The sequence below is a fragment of the Argentina silus genome (genome assembly GCF_951799395.1).
Source record: "Argentina silus genome assembly, chromosome: 2".
NCBI classification, from domain to species: domain Eukaryota; kingdom Metazoa; phylum Chordata; class Actinopteri; order Argentiniformes; family Argentinidae; genus Argentina; species Argentina silus.
The window spans coordinates 2669286-2697034 of record NC_139656.1 but is presented as its reverse complement, the minus strand read 5'-3'; the positions used below and the strand labels follow the sequence as shown (position 1 = coordinate 2697034).

The following is a 27749-nucleotide window of genomic DNA, read 5'->3' as shown; positions in this document are numbered from 1 at the left end:
CTGGGCTTTTGAAATTGTAATCCACAGCAATACAAGGAAAACACAACAGAAAAATAGGGTTAGTTCATTTTGCCTTTAATACAAAAATTAAAATAAAAATCTTGAAATAAAAAACAGTAAATGGCAAACAATACATTTTTTCTTAAATGATTATGAGAATAATCATGGTCATAATGATGATACAGTAGTAGTAGTAATAAGAATATTCATAATTGTTTTCCATCATATGTCCCACTAAAAATCATCATATTTTCTGTAGACATTATGGCAATCATACAGCTCAGTGGTGGCACTTTCAAATATTCACAATTAGCAGAGCTGCTAACAGGTACCCCACAAATGCACAAAATATAATCACAGGTCATTATTCACAGCACCGCCAAAAAAAACATGCTCCATTGGTTCCTCTGTTCCCCTAGGTGACGGTCAGAGACCGAGAGTGAACGGAATCTCATGTACAGAGAAATTAATCTAATACCCATGCTCGAAGGAAAGTGTGCAAACGTCCTTGACTAACAGAGAGGAATGGGAAAATGTCCCAGTGCTGCACTGGCTAGCTGATGAAGAGTATCCATTGGCTATAGTGAGGATTCAGTAGGTAGAGGTCTATGTGGAGTGGTCTGTCTGTCTGTGTCCCCGCATTGAGAATAACCCTGATGTTGAACATGTAGGAAGGGTCCAGAAACAACCCCCATGTTCTCACCCTGAAACGTAAACATTTCACAGAATGGATGACAGGGTACAAATTCAGAGGACTGAAGAGAATGTAGGTGAAAGCCCATGGCACCAAGAGTTGCTTAAATAACATAACTAACCAAAGTGTGTGTGTCTGTCCGCCTGTGTGTTTTTCCTTCTTTCTCTCACCTCTGCAGGTACTATATACCTCAAGAAGATAGTGATCAATATTTGTACAAAGATTTACATTTAAATGACGGTTGGAGTAAAAAGAACAGAAAAATGTCCCTCTCCTCTGAATGGCACTGTTCCTCTTCAGCTTTGAAAACTTCGATTCAACTTCAACTTCCAATCATCTTTGTTATAACACATTTCATCAGTCAGTTCTCTCTCCACCTCAGTGTCCCCACTGACAGTCATTGTATTCCCTCAAAACAGTGAAACTGCCGTGCTAACCGATGCCCTTGGATCTATCAGCGTTGCCTCTGCACAGCCTTACAAGGACATTTACATGGCGTTGAGTTTAGGATGTGTTTGCTGCCCACCCACGTACATACAGCATCACCACGGCAGACAGACAGAATGCGCAAAAAGAGTACAGGTACGAGAAGACAAGTGGCGTAAGCAAGACAAAAGAAGACTGCATCAGGATCTCTTCAGTAGACCAGGAGGCCACTGCTTCTCTCCACATGCCTTCATCCCACCGCCTAGGAGAGTGTGTGTGTGTGTGTGTGTGTGTGTGTGTGTGTGTGTGGGTGTGTGTGTGTGTGGGGGTGTGTGTGTGTGTGTGGGTAAGAGTTTGTGAATGTGTGAGCTCTTAGCAGTCCTCATCTTTGTCATCCACCATTCCTTTGAGCCGCAGGCGGGCGAAGTCCTCGAACACAAAGTCATCGTCTTGGGAGAAACTACTGCTGTGTGACAAAACAAGGAAAGAGATGTGAGTGTTTACAGATCCCAGTATGTTTAATTGTTGTAAACAATGATGGTTACAATGGCAGGACGCAAGGATGAATTATATACTCACTTTGTTTCAAATTCTATCAGGTTGGTGTCGATGGGAGGGTCTGAATCTGGCACAGCTGTAGATAACACGCACGCACGCACACACACACACACACACACACACACACACATCAGCTCTTTGTTTCCATGGTAACGGCCACATGTCTCCATGGTAACACCATGATAACTTAGAAGCAGGCATAAAATCTGAGTCTGAGATAAGGGCCTTCAGATTTCACTGTCTACAGTATGTGTGGGACTGTTATTCAGTATGAGACTAAACTACTGACAGATCTTAGTTCTTAGGCTTCCTTGTCTTCTATTCAATTGTAGGTCTGTATTCAATTACAACGTGGCCCTTGGTCATTGAATATGAAGTAGACGAGGAGGAAAAGAAAGCCATTTTACAGGGTGACTTCAACAGTTCAAAGTGTCTTCCTCAGTTCTACTCATCACCACCTTCCCTTCACTTCTCTCAGTTCAATGGAGATGAAGGAATGGAGATGAGTAGAGGAAGCCCCTTCAGACCATCTAGATGTGCCTAGCTAGAGAACAGGAAGCTAGCCCTGATGGTGGGGGGTATGTACCTGACTGTGGGCGGGAGAGGGGCGGGTCCATGGGTTTGGGGTGCATTAAGACGAAGGGCAGCTCCACTGACACATCTCTGGAAACACAGACACAAAAACAGAAACAACATAAACTCGTTAGATATCAACAACACCACCACTGGTCAATCATTCACGATTTGGAGCATCGGTATGTTGATTGGCCAGTTGACAAGGTCACAAGACCAAATTAAACATTGTCGTGCCCTGTGGAACGCAAATCAGGACCCCCCCTACTGAACATGACCCAAAGTGATGCTTTTGATTAGTGAAGGAGTGTATGGTGCCTGTTAACTCTGATTATCAGATGCTGTCAATCACTGAACTCAGCCAATGGGATAGGTAGGTGATCAGTACTGCACACAGAAAGCCTTTGAACCCTGTGTCGGGCAGTTATTGTCATGCTGCTTCATTGCTGTTGATAACTTTGCATGCAACTAACAGCCCAATCCTCACACCTCCGAAAGCATTGCCTGTAGTTGGGACTGGATAGACAGAGGGCTGCGGTTATAAAGTAGCTTAGCGGCAGCGGAGTTGACACGCGCACACACACACACACACACACACACCCACACCAGGGTTATACAATTACCACACACAAGGCAGCTGGGATCCAAGATTACCACACACGGCAGTTAGGGTGTATACATTTCTCACACACACACACGTGGCGGCTGGGATGTCATATTACCTCTCCAACACGCCACTCAGCAGCCTGAGGCGACCCACGGAGGAGCAGACGCACGGATGGAGGGAGGGAGGGAGAGACGGACAGACAGACGAGTGGACAAACACAGGAGGAGAGAGAGAGACAAGCCACAGGAGAGGGGGGGATGAAATGAGGAGGAGAAAACTCAAAACCAAGACAACAGCAACCGAAAAGGGGATACAGCGAAGCATGGCGCGCCGGTGGGTGGGTGGGGCGGGGAAGAGAGACTAGTGAGGATTTGGGCCCACGTGAGACGCCATGACAGAGTTTATATACAAGTTGGAGTGCCAATGCATCATGGTATGAGTGTGTGTCTGTCTGTCTGTGTGAACTGCGCGGGTATGTGTACGTGTGTATGTCTGAGTGTGTCTTGACCCCTGACCCCTGAGGAACTCACCCTCCACGTGAGACGACCAGTTTGACCTTGACCCTGTAGGACACCAGGATCCCAAGGACCTCCTTGTTGGTCACATCCTTCACACTGTAACAAACACAGATAGTGGAGAGAGGGTGTTATTTCAGGAAGTGATGGGTTTCTAAAAATCTAAGAGAGAGTGTAACTCACTGACACAGAATCACATACAGAATGCTAGGTGTCCATTTGACATGGAATGTGACCTATTATGTGTGTGTGTGTGTGTAGACTTTGTGCTTAAATCATAAACTTGGTTTCAAATATGTACAAGAATGTATGAATAACCACCAATCTCTCTGGATGAATCATTAGGATGCATCATTGGTTTCGGGGCTGAATTCAATGGACCCCCCCCCCCCCCCATAGCAATGCTTACAGTTTAAAACACGCTTGTCTTCTTCTGAGATAGCCCTAAATCAGGACGAGCAGTCTCTTTTGCTCGTGGGGTATTTGCTTTAAAGCACCACTCTTAAAAACACACCACCTGTCCTGATTCAGAGCTAAATCTGAGAACTGGAATCATTTACATGTGAGGGGAGTCTAATGGCAGCGGGGGTAGGTTTTTACTGTACCCCAAAACCATTTTTGATTTGATTTGAAAATTGGAAAAGCAGCTGTGTGTGTAAATACATCAGTGTAGGCTCCATCAAATGCAGCACTTGGATTACTAGAGAAATTCTACACACTGCAACCCCATTACATAGGCACAAGTACAGTTACAAGTGGTGATGTCACAATGAACAATGACACCATACAGAGGTTGCCGTAGGGATATAAGTCATGGGTGTGTGAACATTCTGGGCTTCAGGTAGTTGGAGAAAGACTGAGCAACTGGTAAGTCTGTACTTAATTGTCCCATGGTTTCAGTGAAAAAGCCTTAAAAACCATTTAATTTCCTACTAATTTTGCAGTATTGTGCACAGAGGATACTAAACTGTCTTTGGTGTGAATTAACATTTCCTCACATGTATATATCTTTTATTTGTGACATGTCCCTATATTTGAGGGTTAGTGGATACACTGGCATAAAAAAAATGCATCTCTGATTAATACCTTTATTAATGATTCAAATATAAAATATTATATATTTATTTAATATAGAGATTTTTTTTCTTCAGTTCTACTTTGACAGCATCACATAAGTTTACATCCAAAATCTCTGTCAAGACAGAAGTCATTATGGAGGAGCTGAGTAGTGTGGGTCAGGAAGATTGGTGTTTTGGTGAGGAGGTGGGCCTGCTACAACAGCAGAAAACTAATCTAGAAAAAGTATGCAAATTGTTGAAGAGGAAAATACCTCTCAAGATCCGTCTCTATGTGAAAAGCTTGAGGAGAGATACAGAGAGAGGAAGAGAGAAGGGGTATAATAGGCTGGAGGAGGAGGAGGAGGAGGAGAGGAAGACAGAAGGAGAAAAGATGAGGGTGGAGGTGAAGAGAGTGTCACCGAATCAGTGGAGGACAGAGGAGGAGTGGGGCAAGAAGGAGAGATTCTTCTACACAATGGAGAGATTAGAATGGAGGAGTATAGAGGGATGGCAAGACCGGATCAGAGAGCAGAAAGATATTCTGAAGAAAGGTTTGTCAAGGGAGGTAGAGGAAAGAATGGAGGGAAAAAGAGGAGAGGAGGCAGAAAAAAAGACACGAAGGAGGAAACTCAGTCTGCATGATGGAGTGAGTAATGAAAAGGGAAGAGAGAGGGAGGAGAGGCAGCATAAGATGTACGTTGAGAATTTAACGCAACAAACGAAGGAGGCAAATGAAAGGAAAAAGAGAGAGCTGCAGGAAAGAGAGCAACGAGAGAGACAGAGCATAATGACTGAACTGAAGAGAGTGATGCAACAGCATAGACAGAGAAAGGATGAAAAGAGAGAAAGACGGGAGGAGAGAACAGGAGTGGGGGAAGTGACAAAGGAGATTGTGGTGGAGGAGATAAAGAGAAAAGCTAAGCAAGTGGAATACAGAGGGATAGAGAGAGAGGAAAGGAAGAAAGAGGAGGTGAACAGAAGAGTGGAGGACACAATTGGAACGAGAGGCCGAGAGGAGATTCAACGAGAAATGGAGAGACGAGTTGAAAGTCATGAAAAAAGGTCAGAGGAGAGAAACACAGAGGAAGAAAAATCTAAGAAGGAGAAGAGGAGGAAAAAGGAAAGAAAGAGAGAGGAGGAAGGTACAAAGAAAAAGTGGGAGAAGGGCATACAGCAAGAGGAAAGGCATATTGAGGAAGAAAAGAAGGAAAAACTGGAGGAGAGGAGTGCACAAGAACTGGAAGGGTTCAGACAGCAAGAGGAGAGAAAGAGGGAAGAGAGAATGACCAGAGAGATAGAAAGACAGCATACGGTGAAGAGAAGGACTAAGGAGGACAGAAGGAGGGAGAGTGAAGGGGTGGAAAGAGAGGATGAGCATGTGCGAACGAAAAAAGAGGAAATTAAGAAAAAGGAGACAGTTGGGGAGGAGGAGGATGAGGAGGGCTTGGAAGGTGATGAAGAATGGTCAAAAACAGACAGTAGTGAGGATGAGGATGAAGTTGAGGAGAAAACTAGTGACAGGTTGAGGAAAGACAAAACTGTGGAAGAATACAAAGACAGTGAAGAGCAAGACACAAACCACGTGGAATGGACAAACAGCGCCCAAACAGGTGACCAGAGAAAAGAGAAAGAGGGGGATGAGGAGAAGAAAGTAGATCTCCAGAATGAGGAAAAATGGGCAGATTATGTCTTTGTTTTCCGTCATCAGTATCCTCATAATCTTTCAGAGGGGAGAAGAGGATGTGAGGGAAAAAAAGAAAAGGGTGAAGAACTGGAGGGAGAGAAAGAAAACAGACGGTGAGTAGACACAAGTGCAAAGACGGGCTAATGGAAGTCTGTTTTGATTGACTCAGTTGACAATAAATTGATTGATTCATCTAGATTGGGCAGAACCTGAATCTCTGAGCATAACTGACACTGAGCAGAACCCCCTCTGTTTATGTTCCTTCCTCAGAAGTCTCTTCAAAGCTGGACAAAGTCTTTGCCAAAATAAATAGTGGATTAACAGTCAGGGGAACTCAAAGGTAAGGACTATTCAGACACACTGTAAAACCAGCTCAGAGCTGAAGACATTTCTGACAAGACTGAATTTCACAAATTCGGCTAACAGTAATACTCTTGTCTTTTTCAGAAAATTCTCTTTCCTGATGGTGCAACGACCAATCTACTTATTTTAAATGTATTTCATGTTATCCCTCTCATTCACTCCTATACATATTTATTATTTCTTTATGCATAAAAAATTAAAAAATAAATACAAAATGTTGCATCAAAAATATATGTGTGTTCAAGTTAATGCTCTGGGTTAGACTAAGACCGGTGTTGTTTTGTGTGATTGTATGCAAATGTTTGTGAGTGAGTATGTATGTATGTATGTATGTATGTATGTATGTATGTATGTATGTATGTATGTGTGTGTGCGTGTGTGTGTGTGTGGGTGGGTGTGTGGGTGGGTGGGTGTGGGTGTGGGTGTGGGTGTGGGTGTGACATTTCTCACATGGTGGAGGAGGCCAGGTTGGTGTCCTCGTGTTTGAGCTTGCCGTCCAGGGCTAGGCCTCTCTTCTCTCTGTTCTTGTCTAGCGTAGGGGTGAGTGTGTATACCTTACAGAACGTGGAGCTGGCTGACACCTGGTCACTGAGGAAACCATAGAGGAATACGCACACATATATAAATACACTTGGGCCATTATAACCAAACACACACACACACACACACACACACACGCGCGCACACCTAACTTTATTGAAAAGTGGGGGGGCATTTTATTTTATTTGAATGAAGCCTTTATTGCCCCTATAGGGAATTCGCTTTGCACAAGGAGCTTAAAACATCAAGAGACATCATTAAACATAACATAAAACATAAGCATCGTAAAAAAAGAGGTAGATATCACTTCTCTAGCTCCTGGGTTTTAAAGTGGGGGGGCAGTTGCCTCATTTGCCCTGTGGGCCAGGCGGCTACATTCACATACATTTATGGATAGAATAGAAAAGGTAATGGCCAAGTAGGGGGACTGGTGAGAGCAGGGAGATAGATAAATAAAGGGAATACAAAGGAATAATACTCACTCTGCCTCGACCTGAGCCACTGGACACTTGTACTGAGCTGTACTGAAGAGGCAGATATCAGCATACTGCCGCACTGGAGGGAGGGAAGGAGAGTTAGTACAGAACATTTGGGGGGGGGGGGGGGGGTGTAAGGAGAAAAAACAACAGATAGAAAGAGAGAGATGGGAAGGCCATGCACCTGATATTTTGACTCGTTTGACAGTCTTGGTGGAGTTGTTGGTAACGTGAACGTTCACACTGATGGGCTCTCCGTGGTAGTAGAGCTAGAGAGAGAGAGAGAGAGAGAGAGAGTCACTAATATAGAATACAGAACACTAGGTATACATTTGACATGGAATGTGACCTATTGTGTGTGTTTTTATATGTACGTGTCTTTATCACGTGTGTACCTCTTTATCCAGAGAGGCCTCCAGGTGTAAAGAACGGTCAGACATGAGGAAGCTGCGAGTCGTCTCCACCATGGGCTGAGGCCCCTTCTTCTCTGGAGCATACTGGACTTTACGGATCACCAGCCGCACAGAGTTCCTGAAACACACAATAATGCTGACTTGAAACTATCACACACACACACACACAACATCAGTCAAGTTAACAGACCCAAAAAGCCACGCATGCACGCACGCACGCACGCACGCACACACGCACACACGCACACACACTGCTCTACCGTTTGTGAATCTTCTCCTCTATCGATTTGGCACAGAAAGCTCTGATCTCAAAGTCTACCCCACATGCCTAGAGAGAGAAAAGAAGAAGGTTAGAAGGAAATAAATTATTAGGAGGTCTGTGTGTGTTTGTTTGTGTGTGTGTGTGTGTGTGTGGCCACCTTACCTTCCCTGTGTCTTCTGGTCCTGGCTGTAAGGTCACTGAGCAGGGCAAGTTCTGAGGAATCTGAAAAAGGAAGTGGTATACATTATGTCACTATATCAGAAACAGTACTGTGTGTGTGTGTGTGTGTGTGTGTGTGTGTGTGTGTGTGTGTGCAACTCACAGTGAAGTAGAAGGGGTGTGCCTGCTGGCCCAGTTTCTTCAGTAGTCTCTCCTGCAGGCGGCTGTTGGGTTTGCTTTCCTCTGCAATGGGGGGGAAGGCCTGGAAAGTGGAGATGTACAGATCCTTCCGGAAAGACAGGCCCAGCACGTCCAGGTCCTCTCGGCCGTAACGGAAGGCACAGGTCAGGGTCACAAACACTGGGACGAGCAGGGGGAGGAGGAGCAGAACAACACGTGTAAGAGTGAAGAGGACACCCACATGTAGGCCCACATACTGTTTACAATAAGAAAATTCCAAACACAGCAATGTTCCGCTGAGTGTGTAGTGGCAGGCATATCGGGTGTACCTACTTGGAATGTTCTATCAATTCACGCTTATAAGCTCATCTATCAAATATGTCACATTTCACAAGGTGCCCATTACGGCATGACAAGAAACAGTCAATCACTGGCAAATCTGAAACAGAAAGTCAACTTTGTTGTACCTTTCCTGTCTTTCAGATACTCTGGGTCAACCAGGATCACGCCATCTGTAGGGAAGAGAAAGGTCAGTTTCAGGGCGTTTGTTTGTTGGTGTGTGTGTGTGTGTGTGTGTGTGTGTGTACTGTACTTACCAACTGCGTCAACCTGGTCAAGGTGATCCACAAAGTCTCTCTTTCCCAGATATACTGTGACCTACAGACAGGAAAAGAAGGAAGGAGAGAAGGAGGGAAGAGAAGAAAGGAGAGAAGAGGTTATCTACATTACCGCTGCAAAACATGTGTGAATTACATAACCAATGCTTTATTAAAAGATCAAGCCAAGTAAGCATAAACAAGATCAATGATTCATTACCTTGCAATTGGGGCTTGACTTCTTGAAAACTCTGAGAAAGGATGGGAGGAAGTTAGGGGGGGGGATTGAGAGAGAGAGAGAGTCAACACCCAGATTCTCAGATACAGTAAATAAAGGCAGCTTCCTGCAACTTACTTAACCACAAACACAACAGGGGAAAAAAACTCTCATAATGTAGTAACGAGTCCCGCACGACACATCCCATACCTAGGTGTCCAAACTCACGTCATTTAGAGATTTACCCAGTCATCTTGACAGAGCTCAGGAGGGAAGTTGGACATTATGTTCTCACCACTGTGAGAATGTGGTGGAATGTGGTGCTGCACACATATATAAGTGTGTGTGTGTGTGTGTGTGTGTGTGTGTGTGTGTGTGTGTGTATACATGTCCAAATCTAGTAAGAATGCCAGGTTGATAAGGTTGTATAAACTAGACATGCTCAGATTATATCTGCTGGGCTTAGTGCCCTGTGGTCTCTTCATTTACAAGCCAATGCTACATTTCATACCTCCCCACCAGTATCAGCAAAACCCCTCAACAGTAGACAGCCAGCCAGGCCTCAGAAACCAGTTCAATCTGACCTAAAATCATCATGAAGACCTTGACCACAAACCCAAAAAACAGTACCCATTACCAATCCCCACCATTTAAACTACCCCTGCCTGCCCACATTATGTCAATACAGGCCATAGCCCTTCCCCTTGACATATAGGAAACAATGGACTGTGTGGTATGTCAGTTGAGAATCAGGCAGCACGCATTCCAACCCTATTCCATATCATTGTTTATTCAGTCGCTTGGAGCTGAAAGTGACACTGACACCCAATTTCAATGGAAGAATGGAACACCTTACATGCCACTCTTGATAACCTACTGGGAAAGTGCAGTGTATACTGATGCAGACGCTGGAGCAGCTGAGCTTATGGCCAATACGTGGTATGAATAACTGCATGCCTGGTAAACAGACTTGGGCCGCAAAGGCAATACAACATAGTACTGTACCCAATGCAGTAATCACGTGTATGCGACACATGATATCTTTGCTGAACAGACTGAATGTGTGCTTGGTTGTTTGTTTACATTTGCATGCATATTTGCTTGCCATTAAAAATGACACCTCTGTGGGCGATGATGCGTATATCGTACGTCAAATTTACGTCACAGAGGGGCCAAGTGCTCGCTCGACTGACGAGTCCTGTGACAATGTGGACACATCGCCCAAGCTAGCAGGCTACTAAGCCACAACTAATCAAAACAGCAAGTAGCTAGCTAAGCACGGTGATCATTGGTTTGTTGTTATACAAGCCAGCTGCAAAGCTAACCTTGTTATCATGCAAACTTGGCTAGCTGGCTGGATTCATGGTTGTGTGAGTTTTGATCACAGCTAGCTGTAGCCCCACCCTGCAGCTGTGTTGGCTAGCTAACATGCTGATGATGGTCACAATCAGTAGGACTAGCTATATATGCATGTGGAAATCATGTTCATTTAGAAACTGGTCTAAGGTTGCACATCTGGGTGAGATATCTTGTGTAGCTGGCTAGTAGATAACGTAGCGTAGCTTTTAGCTCGCCAGCTCGTATGAGGGTCAGTCTAATTGCTGGACAGGAACGATACGTTAGTCTGATGTACATCTCTATGCAATAAGGAGCTGGCCTTTCTGATATTTAGGGAAGTTACATTTACACACATTTATGACGTTATATTTACAACATGTTTGCCAGTGTCGTGGAGGGTAACTCAAGTAAACTCAGTTTACCCACCTTACATTTTTGTCAAAAGGGTTTACCCACCTATTTTGCTAGCTTAATGTTTTTTTGCATTAGGATTTACCCCATATATCTTAATACAATGTTCTATTAATCCTGTCGGTTTTGTAATTTAAGTACACGATTTACACACCTATTTGTACTACTACATCGCTGTTATTAGCTAGCTAATTTTACGTAGAACGTTTCCGCTCCAGTTATTAGCCAGACCCCTAACTTAGTGGTTTGGGTAGGTGGCCAGCGCTAGCTTTACCAGAAACGAACGTGTGATCGGAGGGCATTTTTAACTTACCTGGTGCCCGCCTTGTCCCCCATCTCCTTGGCAGGCTGTCGTTAGATAGGTAGCAACAGAGATGGCTGTGTGAGCTCAATTTTCATCAAAATGTATGGTCTGCCTTTTCCTTCACCTTTTCTCTGGCAAGCTAATTTGCGCTCTGGCGCTTCCGTGCTTTTCGCTTCCGCAAAAGCAGGAACTCACACCTATCCAATGGTGATACAAATCATTGGTATATGCTTCGCATATCCCTCTCTGGTACAGATGCGCTTTGGGGACAGTATTGTAGCATTGCGCAATATCTACGCACTATATCCAGCGCTAAGCAATAGTGTGTAGGCAGTAAAAGGAAAGGTCTGGTATATAAGGATTCGGAATATGATGGAAACCCTTATTTTCCTTTTATGTCGATGATGGGAAGAGGCTGTTTTATATTACGCGGCCAGGATATGTCATAACAGTTCATGAGATAATGATTTGAGAGACTGTAATCATGTTCTATTGTGATTGTTATGAAACTCAAAATCAGGTAACAGGTCTCTCTCTGTCTCCAGTGTGTTTCAGAACTGCAAACACTGAAGGGTTAGAATCAAGGAGTTGTTTAATTTGGGGTAGGACAATCGAAAGAAGGAAACTGGTGTGATAGTGACAGAGGCTTCAGATAGAGAATAGCCCAGGGCCTAATCCTCACATCCTTCCTATTTTCTCTGCTAGAACATTGACAAAAATAGTTTTTTTTTTGCATAGCTGCCGAGTGAATTCTCAGTGTGAGTGGACAAGGGGGCCAAATAAGCTTCAACACATTTAGCACTCTTCATAAACAACCCTAGGATTCATGTAATGTGACATGATATCAACCATGCTGGGGGTTTATAGATGAAATATTTATTTTCATGTCATTCCACAAATGTGGCCTATCCCATGAGATAATATCACACACAAATTAAAAAACAAAATACAATGTTTTGTATTCTGTGCCAGTCATCCATACACAGAGAATTCAATAATAGAATAAATATTTAGTAGAAAACTGCCTTGAGGGCTACACAATTCTTTCATTCAGACATAATAAGGTCAAAGTATCCAATCCATGGAGAAAGTGAGAGTCTGAGGGATCAATGGGGAAGATGATGGTGGGTCCACATGAGAGAACTTCTGCACCCATCTCACCACCAAACGATCCGGTCCAATGCAATCCTTCAGACAGAGCAATGGGAGAGGGAGAGAGAGAGAGAGAGAGTGTGTGTGTGTGTGTGTGTGTGTGTCTGCGTGTGTTAGATACGGATGGTGTATGAGTCTGAATGGGTCACATATCGGACCCAGCGTTGCGATGGTCCAGGCTGTATTGGGGACAGGCGAAGGAATCTGATTTGCAGTCCTGTGCAGGTGTACTTGGGCAGCTCAAAGCTCAGGCTGACTGGTCCTACTTCCAACAAAGAGGCGGAGCTTAGGCCAGGGACTTCCAACTGAGGGCACAGGTAGAGAAAGAGAGAGAGAGATACATTATTAATAATTTGCAATGCTCAGTCTATCATTAAGGCAAAATAACTCAATTCAGATTTGGAGAGCCAGTGTATATATTGCACAATACAGCGTACATTAATTGGTCCTCCGACTCAGCCTTTAAGCACTACTGATCTACAGTTTAACATTTTATGGCATTTAGCAGACGCCTTTATCCAAAGCGACGTACAACAAATACATTTGTTTAGGTAAGTGAATCATCTATCCAACAGTCATCATAAGACAAAGTAATCAATGCTCACACCAGGGGCCATTGGCAGTCGTAATGCCAGTAGGCTATTTTTTTTCTTTTCTTTTTTTCTTTTTTTAATATATATTTTATAAGCAGGAGAGAACTTGTACAGGGGGGTAACAGGGGAGAAGAGGTCTCGGGGTTAGTATAGGGGGGGTAGTGACGGTGAAGCGGTCTTTAGGAGGGACTATTAAGATGTAGCTTGAAGAGATGGGTTTTCAATCTACGGCGGTATTCTACATTGGTTTGCAAATTTACTAATTTTTTTGCAAATTTACCGAGCTCTAAAGCTTTCTCAATTTTCTTGTGAGTTGCGAACACTTTAGCCACATTACAACCTAGGATCAACTGGTGTTGACACACTAGTGGGCCCACTCCAGACCAGCCATGGAAGAACCACTGGTCTACAAGTGTGCTCTGTGACTGTCACCTTGAACAGGGCGGAGAGCTGGGCACCCCCAGGGAAGCGGGGGATCTCCCAGTGGATAGCCTTGTTTTTGGGCTGCAGCTCAGCACTCTGGTCCGGGCTGCTCAGCTCCTGGGAGAGACTGGAGAATAGGGAGGATGAGAAGGGGGTGGAAGAGAGTCGGAAATGCATCTTATTGTGTGATGGTTGGCATGGGCTTATACAGTGGTGAGAGAGGGAGCGTGTATGAGAAGAGAAGTCTCCTAACCTCAACGAGCCCTTGGGGACAGGTATTGTGACAGACACATTGATTGCAGCACTGTAAAACAGAGAAGATGACCGCTGTTACATTGTGACAGAGAAGCTCAATTAGACAGAGTGCTTGATAATGTTAGAATGAGACTTTAATGAGAATGAGAAGTTAATGTCTTTACTGTTTCTCTCCTTCTCTGGCTAAATCAGAAAAAGAGAGATACAGTAATCCCATCAACCTATTATATAAACATTATCAAGCACTCATTAAGCACAATATAATGTATGCTACATTCAAATGCTACATTCTGAATGTATAGAAAAATGTCCATTAGCATTTGCTGTCAGTGGAGAACGGACCTCTTTGGTGGCAGGTCACAGCGCAGTTTCAGGTACATCAACAACCTATGGGAAGAGAGCAGGTTTAGTTTAGAGATGTTCGGAGTTAATTTTCCCGACAACGGAAGTTGAAAAATAAACACTGACAGTAGAGGAAGAGGAACAGGAAGTGATCTCAGTGTGTTGTATAGACTCTGTACCTGCCACCATTGTCTCTCTCTACAGTGGGGAAGAGACGGAAGGGAGGAGCTGAGGGCAGGTCATCACACAACTGGTATTGCATCACTGTTTGCTGCAGAGAGGAGTGGAAAAAAATGGAGAGAATGTTTATGAGAGAATGCATTTGTGTCGGGAATGCGTGAAAGAGAGAATGTGTGTGTGTGTGTGTGTGTGTGTGTGTGTGTGTGAATTCCATGAGCACCTCTCCTTGGCTGGGACACACTTTCAGGATTCTGTAGGTGTCAAACTCATCTAGCCTGACTGCCTGGTGGAAACTGCATTCATCGACACGAACAGCAGCCCCATAGCCTGAGGGTAGGAGAGCAGAAGAGAAGGGCTTGAGAAGGGGAAAGACGTTAGACATATAGTGCCTCCCCTGTGCTCTTCTACACTCAGGATGAGGCTTCATGCTACAGGACATGGCAGTGACATATACACTATACTCTATGGTGTATCACATGCTTTCAATACAGTGTCAATGCCTCCCATTCACTGTAGCAGCAGTAATGTGAGAACAGTCAGTTCAGTGAGAGACACAGCCAGTAACAGGTAAAGGATTGGCGTGACCAGCGAAGGATGTTGTCATTCAAATGGACGGGTACCCGCACCCACCTCTCATCTGAGACTTTCCTATGCTGAACTCTTCATTTAGTCCAATACGCATCTCTGTCATGATGGGTCCGAGGCAGGGAAGAGATGAGGGGCAGAGTGGGAGGGAGAGAACAAAATAAAAGAACTTTCACTGATCATCATTGTATTCTGTCTTTTATTTCCTTTAGTCTCCATTTTCGATTGTAGAGTGAATTGGGAAGCTAGAATGTACAGTGCTTTAAAGCACGTTTTCCGGGATTCATTGCATCCGTCCAGGGCTCAACGCTGAAGTAGACAACTTGGAAACTCACCAGAGCAGCTCGGCATGTAACACTTCACTCTGATCTCGCCTTCGATGTCTGCCTTCATTAGTACTCCCTGGAGAAGAGGAATGGAGGAAAAGGCATGAGAGGACAGAAAAGGGATGACGGACTCAGAAATACGAATCAAATCCCTTCATTACGCTGGGATATAAACATGTTACCATGCTACTCACATTGGCACCAATGACTACAGACATCCTCTCGATCACATCTACAAATATCTCATTTTTCCCTCCCTAGAGACAGACAGAGAAAGGAGAGGAACAGAGAGAATGAGACAGGATTAAGGACACAGACACACACAAACCTTGTTCTTTGCTTTCTCTGTTATCAAAACTTCAAACTGTATTTATAACTGTATGACATATAACCCTATAAATGTATAATAATGATAAAGTAGGATTACCATACAGTGTTGAATTTAATTGATATGATCTCTGAGTCTATGACGTATTTTCCCATGATCCACAGGAGAAAGCTGAGGGTTATCCTATAATATCCAGCATTAGACACATACCTGTTCTCCACGGCTGGACATGATGGGCCGCGTAGCAGCCGCACTGGGGGCCACTTTACTCTGCTGGGTCTCTGCTCCAAACTGAACAACAGGACAAAAGCTAAATCATTAAAAGCCTCCTCCGCCCCAATATTTCCAAGAGTCAATGTGTAATTAGAGTCTTACCAGCCCCACGTTACTAAGGTCAAACAGGCTGAAGGGTTTGGAGCTGACCGCCTCAGTCTGGATGAAGTTCTTCAGGATGTCGGTGGAGGTGGTCTGGATGTAACCATAGTCCTGATGGAGACAGAGTGATAGAGAGGGGGATGAGGGTGGAGGATGAGAGTAGGAGAGGTCAAATGCTGTAGATGAGCAGGTAGGAAGACTCTTGTCCTGTTTTGAACACTTAGAACATGCATCCTTCCTCTCTCATGGTCATCATAGTGATTGTAATGTTTCAATTCTATTGCTTGAACCAATCCAACTCGTGTGTCTGAGTGATAACTTCTGGGACAGAATGAAGGATGGACAGACAGAAGTATGCTTATATGAAAAAGAGCCTTCAAAATGGCCTCTCGTTGGATGCAGGAGCAGAGAGGAGGGGATACTCACTACCACCTCGTCCAACAGCTCATAGATGAGAGCAAAGTTCATCCGGACTGATTTCTCTGTCAGGCTGCCACAGTAGTCCTTAATCAGGGCTGTTAATCTGTAACGCAGAGAGACACGCACACACACACACAGCATGCAAAGAAGCAACCATATCATGTAGTGAGAAACATTGATGTTGGAGCACTAGAGACAGAATGGGGGATATGCCACACAATTGCATAGACATAAAACTAAAAGTAGAAGTCACCTGTTGAGGAACTCGATAATGGTGAATGGGGAGGCATCAGCTTTCGTTGTGGCAACCCAGTAGAGGCCCCCCTGTCTGATGTGAACAAAGTGCAACTCCTTCTGACTCTACGAGACACAGAGAACAGGGAATTGCCTTACTGTGCGCAATAGTGACAATGCCAAGGCTTAGTTCAATACCATAGTCACACAATACAAGTTTGTAAAGACAGTAGAAAAGACACACACACACACACACACACACACACACACACACACACACACACACACACACACACACACACACACACACACACAAATTACCATGACGACAGGAGCCTGGTCTCCAGTCAGTGCAGTGACCATCTCATAGAAAGTATTGACAGCGTCACTTCCAGCCTCACCACGGACTGGCAATGCATGTTAAGGACCTTCACACAGTATCACACAATGGTTAAACCACTATATCAGTCATCCTTACCACTGACCCTTCGCTAGCAAACAGATGAGATAACTGGCTGACCTGACAAAGGCCTCAAGATCATGGCTGTGTGGAGCTTACAGTATACATAAGACACAGTGAGAGGGGGATACAGTCTTTGTAGATGAGGTGGTCCCCCTTGGAGGACAAGATGAACACTTGAGAAATCATCTTCCTCGAGAAAACCTGTATGGGAAAATCAGCAAACAATACAATGGATATTCTATTCTGTCATCATGCGTTCATAAACAGCATTCGTAAACAAGGATCCCGTCATTGTTGGCTTCACACTATCTCAGGGCTTCCTATGTCCTAGACATACGGTCACTGACCATGCAATCTATGTCTACCACAGGGATGTTAGCTAGATAGACGACTAACAGGTGTCTAGTATTCTATCATCACATTTGACTGTCAGCTAGCACGGGTGTCGCTTCACTTCAAGTCAATCATGAGTCAGGACTTGCTTTCCAGGACGCAGTGGAAACTGGAAATATATTGGCTTACTCACTTGACCAAGGAAAAGACTTCCTACATCGACACGTCAACCCCTCATATAACTTTGATGGGAAAAGAAATAAAACAAAACCATACAGCTAGCTACGTTTGTTTACAAACCACGTCTTCCTTGAATATTTAACAGGGAGATAGATTGACCGAAGTAGTTTTACAGCGCCATCTATTGACAATATGCTGGTATTATTTATTACTCGTGAGTTTCGGCATTCAATCATTGTCATTTCCCGTTGAATGTATGCATATTTTCTCCACAGCTAGAATTGTTTGGGGCACAATACAATAGTGATCAAAGCAATGTACAACGCTTTATTTACACCTTATATCAAGAATAATGAGATTAAATTAAATCTGGTTAGTAGATACGAGCCAGCAGGCGGCGATGTGGACATTTGTGTCGAGGACACGACACAAAACAGAACGAAGCGCAGGCGCGGGGAGAGGAGGGAACGTGAAAATGGCTTCTCCGAAAACTGTTCCCAAAGATGCACAGGTAGAAATAAACTGTCAAATATAAGATATGTACTATTTAATTCCTTAGTCTCGTTAATTTACATAGCTTATGAAGCATGCATTGCATTTTAATTGTGGAGGCTATATTCAACTAGATAGCTCTGATTTTGCAGTCAGGATTGTCTCGATGCTAAATGGCTAACGTCAGCTAGCTGGCTACTGATGCTTTTCTCGTGATCTCTTATTCTTTTCTTGGGAAGGTTATGATCCAAATCCTCAAGGATATGGGGATCACTGAATATGAGCCAAGAGTGATCAATCAAATGCTGGAATTCACCTACAGTAAGTGTACCCCCAACTCTGTACAGCGTTGCTGTGTGCAACCATCTTCCGTCTCCGTGCACTAACCTGTGTGTATGTGACTGTTGTTTGTTATTGTTTTAACTTATGTGTGCTATACAAATGTAATATAATATAGTATGCTTGTGTGCTCGCCCCTTGACAAGTCGTCATTGTAAATAAGAAATTGTTCTTAATGTACTTACCTGTATAAATAAAGGTGAAATAAAAATAAATAACTTATTTTGATTTGCAGGATATGTGACAACGATCATTGAGGATGCCAAAATCTATGCGACACATGCCAAGAAGTCCACTGTGGATGCTGATGACATAAGGCTCGCAATCCAGTGTAGAATGGACCAATCGTTCACATCCCCACCACCGCGAGATGTAGGTTTGGAAGACAGTGCCAAAACATTACATATTTTTTCTATTTATATGTTTAGCCATTTTCAAGCCTAATCCCTGTCATTGCTGTCCCTGTAGTTTCTACTGGAGGTAGCCAGGCAGAAGAACCAGACTCCTCTACCTTTGATCAAGCCCTACACAGGGCCACGCCTGCCCCCAGACCGTTACTGCCTGACCGCTCCTAACTACAAGCTCAAGTCCATTCAGAAAAAGGTAAGGAAACTGCAAAGACAGAGGTTTTTTTTTAAGATTGGTGAGAGGGAATGGCAGTATATTTAAAAGATGTCTATGATTGATTGATTGCTCTAGATAAAATAATGATTGTGACTGACCCGGCAGCACACTTTGGTAGGTTATTGACTGTAGATTGTTGACTCACTGCAATTAAACTTCTGGGATATGAAATAAATAGTTGTTCTAAACCGAATTAGAGGTTTTCAGTTCACTGACTGACTGTTGCTTTGCTGTGCAGGTGACATCATCAGCGGGGAGGATAACAGTGCCTCGCCTCAGTGTAGGAGCTGTGTCCAGCAGGCCCAGCACGCCTACTCTCTGTGAGTGACCCCATTTAATGCAGTCTGCAGGACGAGGGGTGTGTCTGGCTCACACAGTCCTTCCTGTTGGTACCCAATGCCAGTAGCAAATGTTGGTACATGAGTGCATGTGTTTGTTGTCTAGTGGACTGTCCTCTGTTCTTGTGTCCATTGCAAAATCCTAACACAGACTCATCTCCTGTATGTTTATAGGCACTCCCACAGTTCAGTCGATTACCAAAGTGGGGACGCCTGTGTCACTGGCAGGGCAGCGCTTCACCGTTCAAATCCCCACCTCACAGTCTGCAGTATCCAAGTCCTGTAAGAAACGTTGCATTTCAGCACAACACTCAGGGTCATGAAGCTTAAAATCTAGGCTTCATTAAATTATTAAATGTAAATGTAATTTGTGTCCATGCACTGCCTCAAATGACATGTTATGGTACTTAAAAGTAGACTATGTTGATTATTAGGCCCCAGATCTCCATCCCCCATGTTTACATTTCAGGATCTGGAATACCTAAGCGTGCATGAAACCATAAAAACACATGAACAGAAAGACCAAATTAATGTTGATCCTAAAAGCTCATGTTTTTGTTTTTTTGTCAGCCACACCTTCCACCCCAACGGTTCAAAATGTCCTCATCAACCCGTCGCTGATTGGCTCCAAGAACATCCTCATCACAACCAACATGGTGTCACAGAACTCAGCCAGCGAATCACTGAAGAGAAAGCATGAGGACGAGGACGACTATGACACATTATGACCTCATAAATAGAAAAATAAAAAGATATATTGGATGATAGATTAGTTGGCTGTAATCAATAGTGTGCTGTAAATATAGTAGAAGGATGTAGTTTTGAGATTAGCCAATTTGCCTACAATCCCCATCACATTGTGGAAAGAGTGTTGACTGTAGTGTCATGTCTGTTTGCCACTCATTTTTGTATATAAAAAAAGAGATTTGTGACACAAAGAGTCTGTTTTCTCTGAATGATTTCTATGACTGAAGACCTGCAAATGAAGTCTATGAAATATGTTGTGGGGAGCAGACATGTACCATAGGACATGTCACTCACCACGCTGCAGGGGTTTGCTTAAAGCTGCAAGCTGTAAATACTATTGAGATGGTATGCCACATACAGTAAATTGCCCTCACATATCCTTTGCTCTCAGATCTCAGATCATACACAAAGCCACTTTAGACTACTGGAATGCAAAGCTTCACATAGCAGGCTTGTATGGGAGAGAAGTTGGGATTTATTGCAGTCAGTGACCAACAGAGGGAGACATGTGTCTCACTAGCTCCTAGATTGTAATGTCCTTTGTAGTATCATGAATATGATGTCACATATCAAAGTTCTGCGAGCTATTGTCCTCAGAAAGAAATTGTCTCGAGATATGGCCTGAGATCTGACTGAGATGATTTTTTCTTATGTACAGAAAAACATAGTTTATACTTTGTAAATTACTTTCTTGTATTCCTGTAAAGTATGATGAGGTTTTTGTGAAATATATTTTAAATAAAGATTGATTGACTATTTATTAATTGTGTTTATCACATTTGATCATAATACTACTTACTTGCACCACCAACTTCACCCCCCCCCCCCCCAACACACACACACACACACACACACACACAATACACAGATGATGAACATAAGTAAATTGTATTGATGATACTTGCAATATAATCTGTCAATCTATATGTGCAGGGCAAGTCCCATGACTACATGTCCCTTGTACTCTTGCGTGTCAACAGTACGCGTTACATAATTCGCTAGGTTGATTTTCTAATTGGCGCAGAAGCTGTCAATTTAGGCAGAGAGGGATAGGTCCAAACCATACCGTCCAATAGGAATCCTACTCTCTGTCAAACACAGGCAGTCGCCATGTTTTGTCCCCGGGGGCTTGGAGATTTCTTGGAGCGGAGTCTGAATGCCACCGGGAGTGCGTAAACAACGTTCTGGGCTTCAAACTCCGCACTGGGTTTATCCTAAAGAACTGAACTAATCGCTATGAGCCGTCCGTCCTCAGCGGGCGGTGGGGGCGGAGGACTCGGAGCCGGGAAAGCAGGGGGAGGAAAACACGGAGGTTCGGGAGGAGCTGCTGCTGCCGCCGCCGCCGCCGCTGCAGCAGCAGCAGCAGCAGCAGCAGCAGCCGCCGCCGGGGTAGGAGCTGTGGCCGGGTCTGGCTCGGTTCTACCTGCCGCTGCTGTTGCCTTACCTTCAGTGGCGCTACCAGGGCAATCTGCAGAACTTACAGCATTGTTCGAGTGTCCAGTTTGTTTTGACTACGTCCTGCCACCCATTCTGCAATGCCAGGCCGGGCACCTAGTTTGCAACCAATGTCGCCAAAAGCTCAGTTGTTGTCCGACTTGTCGCGGCCCTCTCACCCCGAGCATCAGGAACTTGGCTATGGAAAAAGTTGCCTCGACTCTACCTTTTCCTTGTAAGGTAAGATGACTTGTACAGGGCATCTCTGCTATCTGGTAACCAAAAGCAAAAGTACACACTTGGTGTAATCCTCGCTGTTTTTTTGCCAACTCCAAAGCGCAGTCTGACAGCTAGCTCGCGCACTTTGACAGGTGGGTGTGTGTCGAGTCCCTCGTGCGCTCCAGTTCCAGACATGTTTGTTGTAGTGTGACAGTGTAGTGTGACAACGTGCGATCCAGCCTGCCTTACCATTCCCTTCTACGTGTGTTAGGGTTAACGTGTGTTAGGGTTACGTTCCTTACTTAGTTAGTCGTAATACTTTTCTGTCTGTATTTATTTTGGTTTTATGTGTCAACTTTATCTGAAGAGAACATGGTTTAGGAGTTGCTTGGGTTAGAAGTACCTGGTAGGCCTGCTTCAGGAGTCTATAGAAATGACAGTCAAGTATGGAGTTTGCAGTGTTGTCATGGGTGATAATGTAACTTGTCTGTGGTGAGGAGTGATGATCTGGTCTCTTTTATGGTATGAATATCAAAATACTTGAATTGTATGGATGGAAAGGCCAAGGAGAGGGTGCTTAAGACGTTATATGTCTGTGGCAGCCAGATATTATCAATGGTGGCAGCAAGTGAATCATCAGCACTCTAGCCTAATCCTATCTTGTGACAGATCAGAGTTTCACAACTTGCAACAATGAATGGCCCATTATGACCAGCTTCACACCTATTTATTGGACTTACTCAGGTGCTGACGTCATCACTCCCTTGTTGATATATAGGCCCTTTCTCAATTGTTAGAAACTTGATTCCTCACCTCCACTCGCATTCCTGCTCAAAATTCATTGAAGGAGTATATAGGTTACTCCCCTTAGATATTCTGCTCAAATGCCTTTTGAGAAGAAATAAGTGGAGGACGGAGGAGAGGACGAGTCGAATTTAGTTTTTTAACAATTGAGAAAGGGCCATAGGCCTGCCAGGGTGCTGAGGGTTAGGTAGCAGGTCAGAGGTCACTGAATGGGAAGATACCCATGACATCATCTGTGTCATATACTGCAAAGCAAACATTGTGGGTCAGTCACTCTTTGCCTGGCATTACATTTACATTTGAGTAATTTAGCTGACGCTTTTATCCAGAGCGACTTACATTAGTTACATAGTTACATTAAAGTAAGAATCAATTATACATCACATTCATCGGAAGTTTGACTTTCCATGAGAATAAATGCCACAAGCAGTCACAGTGCTAGAGAGGGTGATGGAAACAATCGTTAGTTAGTATAATTATTATTTTTAACCTCTACTGGCATAATTGTTTCTGACTCCTGACCTCTCTCTCTCTCTCTGATATGCACACACACACTCCCATGCACACACACACACACACACACACACACACACACACACACACACACACACACACCACATAGTACACAATGATTATACATTTTAAATTGAGTCGATAACAAACAAAAAGTGATGGGGTCTGAATACTTTCCGAAGGCACTGTACATAATTAATGTATGGATTCACTCATTCATGCTTGCTCAGACACACTCAAGCCCATCTCCTTCTAGTAGCATCACAGACAGACAGGCAGATGGGCAGACAGACAGGCAGTGCAGTAGCAGCTCCCGCTCTGTAATGGTCTGATTGCATTACAGCGGCATTAAAGTTGTATCCATGCTATGTGGTGTTACGATCCTGGGAAAGCTGATCTCTGCTCCCTCTGCTAGAGTAGCCTCTCCTCCGCTGTCAGAGGATGTCAGGGTCAGAGAGAGACAGATGGAGGGAGAGAGAGAGACGGGGGGGGGGGGGGGTAAAGCACTGGATACAGGGGACTGGATACAAGGCTAGTTTAAGTTGCAGTGTGTGTGTTACCTCAATGTTTTCAGGTGGGCTGATAAGACTTCTGAAGCTGAACCCAGGACTGCCAAGAGTCTGAGTGAGACCAACATTCAGGAATATCAGAGAGTCACTCTCCTCAGTAGGAGATGACAGTTTCACATGTTTGATCTGAGAGCAATGGCAATTATAATGGCTTTTTTTGACAGGCTGCTGTGTCCATTGCTGCAGCAGGACATTGCTCAATTTCACTACACTTAAAGGTGTGATATTGGATTTTCCTGCAGGCATATTTCCTCTGGTGCAGATAGGCCGAAGCCAGGGGTGTCAAACTCGTTTTGGTCGCGGGCCGCATTGGACCGAATGAAACCTCATGCGGGCTGGAAAAAAATAAATGACTGAATGTATGTCCACTGCTGTGCACACCGGTGCATCATATTATTAGAATACTCGATATTGCAGTAGCCTACACTCAATGCCTTATTTCCACAGAGCTCAATATTATAGTGTTACAGTAGCCTTGTCAAACTGACACAAATGCTTCGTTTTCAAGATGGGTTTATCTGTGAGCCTACAATGAAAAAGTGTGTGTGTGTGTGTGTGTGTTTGTATGTGTATATATATATCACACACACACACTCACTGAGCACTTTATTAGGAACACTATACTAATACTGGGTAGGGCCTCCCTTTGCTCTCAAAACAGCCTCAATTTTTCATGGCATTGATTCCACAAGATGTTGGAAACATTCCTTTGAGATTCTGGTCCATGATGACAGGATTGCATCAGGCAATTCCTGCAGATTTTTCAGGTGCACTTTCAAGCTGTGAATCTCCCGTTCTACCACATCGCAAAGGTGTTCTATTGGATTCAGATGCGGTGACCGGGAAGGCCACTGAAGAACACTGAACTCAGTGTCGTGCATGAAACCAGTTTGAGACGACTTTTGCTTTGTGACATGGTGCATTATCATGCTGGAAGTAGCCATTAGAACATGGGTAAATTGTGCACATGGGTAAATTGTGCAAAGGGATGCACATGGTCAGCAACAATACTCAAATAGGCTGTGGCATTCAAGCGATGATTGATTGGTATTAACGGGCCCAAAGTGTGCCAAGAAAACATTCCCCACACCATTACACCACCTCCACCATGAGAAGGTGTACAGGTGTTCCTAATATATATACACACACACACACATTTCATTGTAGTATGTTACATGTACCTTTCCTGAGTACAATACATAGCTGTAAGTAGGAGTCAAACTTTTCTGTCCTCAGACTTAGTGCCGGGCTCTGTAGCTCTGTCAGTGTGGGCCTGTGGCGAGCCTGTGTGTGTAATAAGATTAGACATGAACATGCTTCGCCCCAAGCCTGGACAGCTTATTTAGGGTACCGTTCTTATTCCGGACTTACTAGCTACAGTAGTTCCTCTGCAGTCTGCTGTTCACATGTTACAGTCAGTCCAAGTCTGCTGGTGTGGCGTGTTGCTGGATGGGGGAGCTAATAGAGGATGCTGACACACACACACACACACATACACACACAAACAGACACACACACACACAAACCCTCTTTCTGCACCCTCTAATCACACCCCCTTATCTGAGTGCTTCAAAGTGTCAGAGCCAGCTTGTAGCAGACAGGAAAGGGAACCACCCCCTATTACACACACACACACACACACACACACACACTCACTCGCTCGCTCACATGCTCACACGCTCACACATACAATGTATGGGGCCTGATTAACGAAGCGTTTGCCCTGATGCACCTGTTATGTTCAACCACTCATCTTTATACTCACATACGCCCTCGCACACACACCATAATCAGGCTATGCATCATATTCACTCTCTCTCTCTCTCACACACACACACACACACACACACACACACACACACACACACACACAAAGAATAAACCCTCACACACATATGCCCTCACAGACACGCACTCACCTTGTGCAAAGCTTTCACTGCTGCCTCTTTCTCGTCATTAATAATCTGGAGATTTAATGAGAAATCAACAACATTTCACGCTTCAGCAGACTCTAGAAGCAGATCAAAGTCCCCCCCCCCCCCAATTGCAGGGTGACACACTTGCCCTTGCTGCTTTTGTGGAATCAGGCCATGTCAAAACACACACACACACACACACACACACACACACACACACACACACACCACATATATACTAACAGTTGAGGATATATACTCAATACTCAATATTTCCTGTATCGAAGAAAACAAGTCCTTTTTGAGAATTCTGGTTAATTCATTTTTCGGGAAATGACTTAACGACTTAACAAATGAATAAACCCACTCATGCCTAATTCCACTTAAGAGCTTTGGTATTTCTACTTGAAAAGCCTGATTTTATGCTGTCCCATGCTGGAGTTTAGGGTGAGAAATTGCAAGGCCCAACGAGGCTTAATGAGGTTTGCTTATCCCTATTCCTATTCAGGAAGATGGTAGAGAAATGTATTTCTGACTTAATTTCCCAAATAAATAGACTCTCAGCTTTCATTTGACACCCAATTTGATATGCTCTGATGAATTTCAAATGTTCTTTCCTTGGGTCTTTTTACACAGAACGGGCCCTAGCCATAGGCCTTCTACAGATGAGGAGCATCTCTCTGGCCTAGAGGCTCCTCCCTCATTTGCCTCCAGAGCTGTCGTGGTGCTTCACGTCCCCCGAGCTTCCTGCCATGCTAACAGTGATGATGGACTCACTGATCCTCAGCTCCATTCCGCATCTTTGACCCGTGCTATTTTTAGACCCAGGCAATGTGACATCTGCTTTGCATACCCTACCTCAGAACCGGGCCCTCTACTGGGAGAGAGCAGCTAGTGTGTGTGTGCGCGTGCGCGCGCGGTGTCACTGCGCAGGGAGCGTATGGTTCAGTGGAGACAGGTGTGTGTGTGTTGATGAGGTTGGTAGCGGAGTGTCAGAGCTTCATTAATGTATGAATGAAATATGACAAACCACGCTCAGTTGTAGGGTGGATGGATTTGCGTTGGATTCTCACCTCACCTGTATTTTGTGTGTGTGAGTGTGAGTGTGAGTGTGATGCATTTGTTTTGTGTTGTTGGGTCTGTGTTGTTGTTTTTGTAAGTCAAGCAGCTGCTCTGCAGTAATATTCGCTCCACTCACCCCTTGTGGAGGAAAACAGAACTGCAGCGACTGACTGGCAGCGCAGGGAATAATGCTTTCTATTTTTAGACCACCAATTTAAAATGATAGTCCCTATTTCGAAATGAAGTAATATTGCCAATAAGATGTAAGCTTGTAATAACTCAGTCTCGCTATATTGACTCTCTCAGGGAGCAGAAGCTAGTTATTATAGCTGTGTAATATCATGAAGTCTCTAATGGGCAGTTGATTAAATCCTGTTTAGCTGTCTGTATTTCACTACTGCCATCTTGTTAAGTGTATGATTTAATGAAACAGAACCGTGACCAGACACTAGAGATCTCTCTCTCTCTCTCTCTTTCTCTCTCTCTCTCTCTTTCTCTTTCTCTTTCTCTTTCTCTCTCTTCATATCTCTCCATCGCTCTCTCTCCTCAACATTCTTTCCCTGCCTCTCTTCTCTCTGCCATCATCTACATTTCACAGTCAGTCAACTTGAAAACCTAATCTCATCCAGAAACACATTCTGTGTGTGCGCGTGCGTGTGTGTGCTTGTACGCTCGCACATGCCGTGTGTGTGTGTGTGTGTGTGTGTGTGTGTGTGTGTGTGTGTGTGTGTGTGTGTGTGTGTGTGTGTGTGTGTGTGTGTGTGTGTGTGTGTGTGTATTGTGATTGACAGGTATGTGCTTCTCTCTTGATGAGGTCTTGGGGGTATAACAGAGTGGAGAGCCTGTAGGCTCAGCTAGACATGAATATGTTTGGATGTAGGCTCAGCTATACGATAACATCACTGCCTCCAAGCCTGGACTCATGTATAAGGATTACCCTGGTAGTGTAACATGCTTCAGCCTTCCAGAAATACATAGAACTGTCTTTGTGTTAGTCTGAAAATGCCAATCTAATAACCCATTCTCCTCATGTCTCCCGGAGGGTGTGCGTGTGCGTGCGCGTGTGTCTCTGTGTGGGTGTATGCGTGTGCTCAATGTGATGAGTCCTTTTGAATGTGATTTTTGTTTT

General features: G+C 44.2%; 4 protein-coding genes across 4 annotated transcripts in view; 2 read left to right on the top strand and 2 right to left on the bottom strand.

Moving 5' to 3' along the window:
• Positions 1–54: 54 nt before the first annotated feature.
• arrb2a (arrestin, beta 2a) lies at positions 55–11554 on the bottom strand. Its single transcript, XM_083695975.1, has 15 exons — positions 11384–11554; positions 9325–9355; positions 9105–9165; positions 8976–9020; positions 8492–8688; positions 8332–8391; positions 8168–8235; positions 7890–8025; positions 7679–7763; positions 7501–7573; positions 6929–7066; positions 3389–3472; positions 2265–2341; positions 1700–1754; positions 55–1586 (listed from the first exon to the last, which is right to left on the bottom strand). Exons 1-15 carry the CDS (start codon positions 11404–11406, stop codon positions 1493–1495), a joined length of 1227 nt encoding a protein of 408 aa, XP_083552101.1. The 5' UTR covers positions 11407–11554; the 3' UTR covers positions 55–1492.
• A 444-nt stretch (positions 11555–11998) lies between these two features.
• On the bottom strand, positions 11999–17693 carry ap4m1 (adaptor related protein complex 4 subunit mu 1). The gene is made up of 16 exons (XM_083690850.1): positions 17577–17693; positions 17179–17251; positions 16909–16994; positions 16607–16713; positions 16360–16456; positions 15934–16044; positions 15769–15849; positions 15425–15487; positions 15240–15306; positions 14950–15003; positions 14540–14646; positions 14319–14410; positions 14140–14184; positions 13796–13846; positions 13552–13669; positions 11999–12831 (listed from the first exon to the last, which is right to left on the bottom strand). The coding sequence occupies exons 2-16, from the start codon at positions 17234–17236 to the stop codon at positions 12640–12642; spliced, it is 1329 nt and encodes a 442-aa protein (XP_083546976.1). The 5' UTR covers positions 17237–17251; positions 17577–17693; the 3' UTR covers positions 11999–12639.
• A 321-nt stretch (positions 17694–18014) lies between these two features.
• Positions 18015–20107, top strand: taf9 (TAF9 RNA polymerase II, TATA box binding protein (TBP)-associated factor). The gene is made up of 7 exons (XM_083696526.1): positions 18015–18074; positions 18295–18376; positions 18630–18766; positions 18863–18997; positions 19257–19338; positions 19531–19638; positions 19927–20107. The coding sequence occupies exons 1-7, from the start codon at positions 18039–18041 to the stop codon at positions 20082–20084; spliced, it is 738 nt and encodes a 245-aa protein (XP_083552652.1). The 5' UTR covers positions 18015–18038; the 3' UTR covers positions 20085–20107.
• A 1137-nt stretch (positions 20108–21244) lies between these two features.
• The window catches only part of siah2l (seven in absentia homolog 2-like), a 21816-nt gene continuing 15311 nt past the window's right edge, over positions 21245–27749 (top strand). Inside the window, exon 1 of the mRNA XM_083665437.1 lies at positions 21245–21777. Within this exon, the coding sequence (XP_083521563.1) occupies positions 21340–21777 (438 nt within the window). The 5' untranslated portion in view covers positions 21245–21339. The remainder of the gene's footprint in view (positions 21778–27749) is intronic.

Bases quoted from the DNA above. Each gene is read 5' to 3' on its own strand.
- arrb2a (XM_083695975.1), bottom strand. From the start codon at position 11,406: ATGGGGGACAAGGCGGGCACCAG. The intron at 7,764-7,889 runs GTACACACGTGA...CTCTCTCTCTAG, and splicing joins AGGCCTCTCTGGATAAAGAG to CTCTACTACCACGGAGAGCC. The intron at 7,574-7,678 runs GTGCATGGCCTT...CCCTCCCTCCAG, and splicing joins CAAACGAGTCAAAATATCAG to TGCGGCAGTATGCTGATATC.
- taf9 (XM_083696526.1), top strand. From the start codon at position 18,039: ATGGCTTCTCCGAAAACTGTTCCCAAAGATGCACAG. The intron at 18,075-18,294 runs GTAGAAATAAAC...TTTCTTGGGAAG, and splicing joins CTGTTCCCAAAGATGCACAG to GTTATGATCCAAATCCTCAA. The intron at 19,339-19,530 runs GTGAGTGACCCC...GTATGTTTATAG, and splicing joins GCCCAGCACGCCTACTCTCT to GCACTCCCACAGTTCAGTCG.
- ap4m1 (XM_083690850.1), bottom strand. From the start codon at position 17,236: ATGATTTCTCAAGTGTTCATCTTGTCCTCCAAGGGGGACCACCTCATC. The intron at 16,714-16,908 runs GTAATTTGTGTG...TGTGTCTCGTAG, and splicing joins ACCAGGCTCCTGTCGTCATG to AGTCAGAAGGAGTTGCACTT. The intron at 15,307-15,424 runs GTGAGTAGCATG...CCTCTTCTCCAG, and splicing joins CTGTAGTCATTGGTGCCAAT to GGAGTACTAATGAAGGCAGA.